Below are 8,212 nucleotides of genomic sequence, written 5' to 3'. Positions count from 1 at the left end.
GGTAGATACAGGTAAATACCTGTAAAATGTTGACTACATGGACAAATGACTTGTACTAATTATTTATTTCATCCCTATATATATGTATTTATGTATTTATGTAAATACACTTGTAGTTATATGCTTTCCATTATTTGTTTTTAGCTTTTTGATTATTAATTGCCAAGCATGACAGAGAACTTGTTAATTTTCTTTTATTTTTCAATGCAGTAAACATGTTTTGTTCGTTGTTAAATTCTCCTAGTCATTATACAGAATATTTCATTGTATTCATATTTTCCAGGTCTTTAATTTGTGTAATATTATTGATACAATGTGTGTGTAGGAGACCATGGAGCTGGTGTACAATAAGTCCAAACCCGTGGCGGTGACAGGCATGGCTTTCCCCACAGGAGATGTTAACAACTACGTGGTGGGGAGTGAGGAGGGGACTGTCTACACAGCATCCAGACATGGCAGGTTGGTGACTTGTTGCTTCATGACTTTGTGCAGAACTTTCCCTGAATTAATAAGAAAGTGCTAAAGTTTATTAAAAACTTTAAAAAAAAACATTTAGATATAGATTTTTTTCACCTTCTCAATTAAGGTAAATTCAAAATGTTTTTCAGGATTTTTTTTTAGTAATTTAAGACGTTTCATCATCTTGCTCTTTCACTGTTCTATCGTTATCGTCACGGTAAACAACAAACAAACGCTGAGGACCGAAGTTTTAAAGCTCCTTCTTGATTTATCCTTCCCCAGTAAAGCAGGCATCTGTGAAATATTTGAGGGGCACCAGGGGCCCGTGACGGGCATCAGCTGCCACGGCGCGGTGGGCACCGTAGACTTCTCCCACCTCTTCATCACATCCTCCTTCGACTGGACCGTCAAACTCTGGAGCACCAAGGTATGAGGGTGTGTGTGTGTGTGTGTATGCGTGAGGGAGAAAGGGAACAGATGTGTGGGGGGTTGATTGTGGCCTCAGAAAGGTTACAAAGAGGGACCCCTGAGAGAAGGAAGGGAGTCGAGTACTTTAGATGAGTAACTAGTTGAAAATCAGTCCTTCTCTTGGTGTGTGTGTATCTGTGTGTGTTAGTGTGTGTTGGAGTAAAGCTCAGTAAAATATGTTGTTGCGTTCATACACTGTAGGTGTGTTGTGAAATTATTCATTTGAAACTCGTGACTCTGATGATTACAACCGGAACTGGCGTTTTCCTGCACAGCTCCGCGCTGCACCGAGAAACTTCTTATTCATCAACTTTTCTTCTGTTTATCAGGGGAAAAAGTGACGTACTTCTGTTAAACGATGGACTCAATCTAAAGTTGTTTCCGCAAGGAGGATGGTTGGCATGACCCCTCACCAATGCACCATCATTAAACACCTGTATTATCTAAAAGCCTTGAGGTAAACAAGGAAAWACAGACATCTCAACCAAATACTCACCTTAAAGCGTCAGAAGAATTTGAAAAATTTTAAAAATCTGCCATCACACACTCATACAGGTTTTTTTTTAACAAAAGCTACTGTAGTAATCTGTAAATGGACATTTTATATAGCATGCAGAAATATTACAAAAGTTTAAAATTTGTAGTAAAATGAACACAGCATCTTAAAAAATTAACAAAGAGGGAAAATACTCAATGAGCTTCAGCTAATTAATAATGCAGTCTCATCTCAAACTGGAAAAGAGGGGTGGGGGACACTCCAAGTGGTCCACATGTGGGTCTGCAACATGTGGCTGTAAATTATATAATGTTAGAGCACACTGCCCCAGTTTTCTAATCTGTCAAGTCGGGGGACAGCTTTTAGAGTTTTCAGTTAAATCAATTAAAAGACATGAATTGAAAAAGGAAAAAATAAATCCATTTGGACACAGACAGGTGGCCTAAGTTTGGGAAATTGAAGTTATATCTTATGTAACACAAACTGTGGTGGTCTTTGAGAATCTGTTGCGTTTTGACCTGGTGGTTATTTATACACAGTTTGAGTGGGTTTTCCTTTAAATAAATGTATAATAGCTCATTTAAATGTGAACAAACAGCATCAGAGCAGAGACGCTGTGTGGTTCGCYGCCAAGTTTGACTTGCAAAGTTTTTTTTTTCTTTATATTTGTGTTTTTTGCAATGGCTTTGTGAAATAAATACGTAAATACACAAAATCCAAAACTGCAGTTGCAAAAGATGCACAATCTGTCTTTTTGGGAAGTAAGTTATTTTTACATACTTTACACACTTTATGCTTTTTTAGAAAGCTTTCACACCTGATATTTACAACACCATAACAAGTACTTTTATTCTTCTAGGAAACKATACTGTAATAAAAAGGAAAATCCAACTAAAATATCTTTACCTCTACCAAGTATTTAATCAGGGACAGTAAAAACATACAGCGGGTAAAATAAGTATTGAACACATTACCATATTTCTCAGTAAATGTATTACTAGAGTGTGGAATGGCACAGGGAAAAAGTATTGAACACACTTACTGAAATTTATCTAATACTTTGTACAAARGCCYTTGTTGTCAATGACAGCTTCAAGACGCCTCCTGTATGGAGAAACTAGCGGCATGCATTGCTCAGGTATGATTTTGGCCCATTCTTCCACACAAACAGTCTTCAAATCTTGAAGGTTTCGTGGACCTCTTCTATGAACTCTGATCTTTAGTTCTTTCCATAGATTTTCTGTTGGATTCAGGTCAGGTGACTCGCTGGGCCATTCCAGCAGCTTTAGTTTCTTTCTCTGAAACCAACTGAGAGTTTCCTTGGCTTTGTGTTTGGGCTCATTGTCTTGCTGAAATGTCCAGCCACGTTTCATCTTCATCATCCTGGTAGATGGAAGCAGATTTTTATCAAGAATGTCTCTGAACATTTTTCCATTCATCCTTCCTTCAATTATTTGAAGTTTGCCAGTACCATATGCTGAAAAACAGCCCCACACCATGATGTTCCCACCTCCAAACTTCACTGTTGGTATGGTGTTTTTGGGCTGATGTGCAGTGCCATTTGACCTCCAAACATGATGTGTATTCTGGCATCCAAACAGTTCAATGTTGGTCTCATCTGACCAGACTATATTCTCCCAGTATTACACAGGCTTGTTTAAATGTTGTGCTGCAAACTTTAAAGGAGCTTCAACATGCTGTTTCTTCAGCAGTGGAGTCTTGTGTGGTGAGCGTGCATACAGGCCATGGTGGTTCAGTGCATTACTTATTGTTTTCTTTGAAACAATCATACCTGCTAATTCCAGGTCTTTCTGAAGCTCTCCACAAGTGGTCCTTGGCTCTTGGACAACTCTTCTGATAATTCTTTTCACTCCTCTGTCAGAAATCTTGTGAGGAGCACCTGGTCGTGGTCGGTTTATGGTGAAATGATGTTCTTTCTACTTCTGAATTATGGCCCCAACAGTGCTCACTGGAACCTTCAGAAGTTTAGACATTTTTCTGTAACTGATGCCATCATTATGCTTTGCAACAATAAGGTTGTGAAGGTCTTGAGAGAGCTCTTTACTTTTACCCATCATCAGATGGTTCTTGTGTGATACCTGGCCATCAGTTGGGTCTGAACCAGCTGATATTAATTTGCACTGACAAGGGACAGGCTTGCTTTCTCATTACTGAGTGAGTTCAGCTGGTGTCTTGGCTTTCCATGCCTTTTTACACCTCCCTTTCTTCATGTGTTCAAYWYTTTYYCYSTKYSMYWYYMCAYWWTWWYAMAWAWMWYCATTTCTGRACATTTATGGTTTGATTTCTTTGTATGTATGGATCACTTGGGTTGTTACCAACATCTGGTGAAAATTTCATGTCATTAGCACCTCTATTAATATATTTACTGAGAAAAATGGTGACGTGTTCAATACTTATTTTACCCGCTGTATTACTAAAGCTTATTAAAAGCTGCAAACATAGGTGCTAATTATAACATGAAGAATTAGTTTATTATTATAGAAACATTTATTTTACAGAAGTCTGTTTTCAAAATCTGATAAATTTACATTAAATTTGCTGAAAAATATGCTTTTTGCCTTGTTATTACTTACACGTGTATTTACTAGTATCAAAATAAAACTACACTTATATAAATGTGTATACTGCTCAAAAGACTGAACTCAGAGCTAGTTTTAAAATATTTAATCTTATTAAGGTGTTAATCGATCTTTTGCTTCATAAATAGGATGGACCTAAAAGTTATGGCACAGACTGACAAACAACCAGAAATAGTTTTATTTTCTGAGCTCCCTGTCGAGCACGTCAGCATCTCTGCGTGAATGCGCTGACAGGACATGGCCGACTGGTACATTCAGGGGAATCAAAGTTCGACAGTCTTTAAAGGTGGACACTCCTCCTCTCGGTGGTTTTGAGTGACCTCGCCCCACTCAGGGCTTTTGCTTTCCTTTCAAACCAGCACGATGAATTCCATTTGGCAGCATTTCAGTGGCAGTAAAAACCAAACAGTCACCGTTTCTGTCAGAGTGAGGTTGGAGCATAAAAAAATAAAAAAATAAAGAAAATTTAGCTAAAACACTGAAAGGACATTTTCTCCCCGAAGTTTAGCCTGGATAACGTGTTCTACACAAGACTTAGAGGAATGAGAAGATTCGGAGGGAGAACAAGTTTTTAAAAGCAAAATCAGTGCTAGAAAGTGATGTAAACCGTTGAAATAGACTCAGATTGGCATTTTTACAACAAACACAGCCAAAAAAAATCAAAGCTTGGCCCGCTCTATATGTTCAGAAGCATTACACCTTTAGCATAAAACCTACCGCTTCATGAAAGATCTCGTTTCAGTTTTCATACTCGGTTGTRGCAGGCTGTAAAGCATTCTGATAAATTATGGCTCATGTTTGCATGCGGTCCTTCCATAAGTCTTGTGCAAAGAGTCCCGCGACTCATATTAAAACATTTCTGTGGATTTTCATCAGGAGAGTGTGTTATTTTTCAGGATTTGGGAATTCCCTTTCCTTTGAGGGCCACCACAGGAATGTGCGTCTGTCTCTTTTCCCACATAACTCGTACTCGTGAGTGAACAGGCACGTACCTGTGTGTGTGTGTGTGTAGGAGCGAGTGTAAATACAAAAAAAGAAAAAGAAAAAAAGACTACACATGTTTCACCTACACCTTAAGCAAGTTGCCTTTACTGGTCTAAAATCCCCTTGAGGACGGCCTTCAACCTTCCATGACAAACGGCTGTAGCGCRCACACACATCTCAGGTTCGCTGGGAATTGTTTTTGCCGCCACACACACACGAACACTTGCCCTCGCAGTTCAAAAGGGCCGTCATACAGAAGTCTGCTAATGTTTTTACACTCAGCGGTGCAAATATTGTGGTTAGTGAAACCGTTTCGAGTCGCTCGGAGTTTTAAGACGTTGCGACAGCTGCGAGTGGGTTTATGATTGTGCATAACTTGAACCGTTTTGCTCTCTTGACCCCGAAACCAGCGTCTACTAAGTGATTGGATGAAGCATAATAATTCCACTTCTGCTCCCTGAAGAAGTTAATTAGAGGCCCACGTCACTGTCAGTTCAGGTGATTGTTGATGAGTGTGAATATCATTTGAGCTGAATGTCTGCAGATCTCTTTGGAAATGAGATTATGCTGAGGATTTGTCCTGGTGTGCTCTTACGGTGCAGCAAATGAGAGATTCTGTAGCAGTTTCTAATTTGATGACAATGTCTCGCAGCATGTGGTTATAAAACGGATGTTAAGATGTCAAACTTGTTAGTTTTTAAGTGTCCTTGGACATGTGGAACCATGTGCAGCTTTGAGTCCGACAGTCATGTTAGCAGGCATTTTGAAACAGCCGGTAAGATTTTACTTTTTGATATTAAAACCCAAGTTTGGGACACAAACAGATATAATTTGTCTTTAATGCATAAACTGCATCAGAGGCAGAGATGGCTGGTATAAGTGGGCTAGTAGGATTAAACTCTCCCTGGTATTCACAATAAAAAATATTAAAATACACAATAAACACAAATTAAAAATATTGTATCTCATTTTGTGAAATTTACAACAAAACTGGTGCCAAACATTCTAGAGAAAATCCCAGAGTCTTTTCAAACGGCTGACTTTTCACAGCCCCGTTCAATTAATGTGTTTTGTGGTGCACAATGATTGACAGACGTCGGACCCCGCCCCTTCGATGTGCTACTCATTGGGGCTAATTCTGTTCAGCCCGTGAGGGTGGACATGTAACGTGCCTCGAGCACAAGTGTATATGACAGAGTCGGTACGGTGATGAGCGAGATTAACAAAAACGAGGTGGATAATTTAATTTTTCACACGTTTTTCTTCATGTCGTTGGAGGAAAAACAGGTAGTGGAGAGGCTGGGGGTGGATAGACCAAAGAATATTCAAATCCAGCAAAAGGAAACCAGTGTTTTTCTGTGACCTGGTTTCAGTGAAAGGACTGGGTAACAGTGTTGTATAAAGTACCTCAAAGTGATACTTGAGTAAAAGTACAAGTATCTTACCTAAAATTACTTTGGTAAAAGTTCAAGTCTCCTCTAAGAATATTACTTGAGTAAAAGTCTTAAAGTATCTAATATATTTTGTACTTAAGTATCAAAAGTAAATTTCTGACATAAAATGTACTTAAGTATTAAAAGTAAAAGTATTGAGTAAAAATGAGTGGCTAGACTTCCCAAAATGACGTTTATTGGGAGGTGGTGAGACCCTCAAAAAATGTTTTTCTAAAGGCCAAAATTGGTTATAAAGTCATATAAAAATGTTAATGTTAGGATGCACTAGTCTACCTGCTTCAGCTTCTATATATGTGTGTGTGTGTGTGTGTGTGTGTGTGTGTGTGTGTGTGTGTGTGTGTGTGTGTGTGTGTGTGTGTGTGTATATATATATATATATAGTAATTTGTTTTTCTATAATATTTAAACACAATATTTTAGCTGCCCATAGTTCATAATTCTGTTTGTTTGATTTCAATCTTTCCTTACGTTTTTGGGAGCTGAATTTATGTCGCATTCCCAAAAAGTTGCTAATGATTTAGTACAATTCGTAGATTTTATGTTTGTATTATTTTCTTTCCCAATTGCAAATGATTTGTTTGCCGTCGCTGCACATTTAGGGATAATATTACAGTTCCAGGTGTGGCAGGAATGCTCTGCAGAGCTGCACGCTGGGATGGTTTTCTGCTCATCTCAGAACAGGTAATGACAGCTGGTTTCTTCACGCGTGGCGCCACTCGGATTAAGCTTCATTTAGATGTTAGTTTTAAAATTTATATTTTCAAATTCTTTGAAAGCAGTGGAAAAAAAGGGGGGGGGGGAACAGTTGCTTTAGTTTACCATTAACAAATAGATTAGAGGACAGACCTGAGGGAGAAGATGAGCTCAAAAACGAGACAAATCAAGAAATCAAACAGAAATCACTCAGCTCTGAAGTGCAGGAGCTGTGAGATGAAAAAGAAAAGTAACCTCTGCTGTCATCTAATCGACTGGAGAACAGGTTCAGTCCAGGCTTGAAAGGGGCAGGGCCCTGTTTGTGTGTTGTTGTTGTGTTTGTGTGTGCGTACGTGTACACTCAGAACAACTGGGGAATGAGGAAGAGAAGCACATTACATTCTTTTTCTGCCCCTCCAGCCAGCCTGTCTCCTTTCTGCGACCCCTCCCTCCCTGCTCGTCAGGAGCACAGTTTGCAAACTCTGAAATCCCGACTGTCAGTCTGAGAAAGGGGAATTACACACACGCACGCACAGATTTTTATTAGGTAACATTTACCATGTAATGCAAGTGTTACTTTGTGAGGATCTTTGGGGCTTAGCAGGGTGTCTCTGGGATTCGTATTATTTGCARATACTTAGTATTAGTGCTTAAATATTATTAGTATTCATATTAAGAGGATTATGCAAAATAGTTTTTTATTTAAACTATTCAACTAAATATCAGCACTGATCTACTTCTTGCATCATAAACATTATTAGAGTTTCTAAATTGCAAAAAGCTCCCGGCTGTCTACAGATACTGTATCCCGTGAATTTAATTGCTGCACAGTTAAATAATGAAAGCATTGGAATTATATCACGAATGATCTTAGCATTAATCAGTATAGAAATCTTCTGTTAGATCATTATAGTCTTGAAACAGCCTCTGCYGCCRCATCAGATAAATCTGTTTGGGCTCCTTTGATTAGTTCCATGACATGGTGAGAGTGGGGGGTTTGGGATCGGACTTCTTGGGGCATTGAGGCTGGTGGGGGTGTATTGGGGTCAGGGGGTTTG

The 8,212-nt window shown here is 38.9% G+C and overlaps 1 protein-coding gene across 2 annotated transcripts in view; it reads left to right on the top strand.

Annotated features, from left to right (window-relative positions):
• dync1i1a (dynein cytoplasmic 1 intermediate chain 1a) overlaps positions 1–8,212 on the top strand; it is a 72,346-nt gene that overhangs the window by 52,022 nt on the left and 12,112 nt on the right. For both annotated transcript variants that reach the window (XM_014011251.1, XM_014011250.1), the window contains exons 15-16: positions 326–459; positions 742–886. In XM_014011251.1, the coding sequence (XP_013866705.1) occupies positions 326–459; positions 742–886 (279 nt within the window). The remainder of the gene's footprint in view (positions 1–325; positions 460–741; positions 887–8,212) is intronic.

This window comes from Austrofundulus limnaeus, unplaced genomic scaffold (assembly GCF_001266775.1).
Source record: "Austrofundulus limnaeus strain Quisiro unplaced genomic scaffold, Austrofundulus_limnaeus-1.0 Scaffold78, whole genome shotgun sequence".
Classification (NCBI taxonomy): domain Eukaryota; kingdom Metazoa; phylum Chordata; class Actinopteri; order Cyprinodontiformes; family Rivulidae; genus Austrofundulus; species Austrofundulus limnaeus.
The sequence above is the reverse complement of the archived record's forward strand: the minus strand, read 5'-3'. Positions and strand labels throughout refer to the sequence as shown.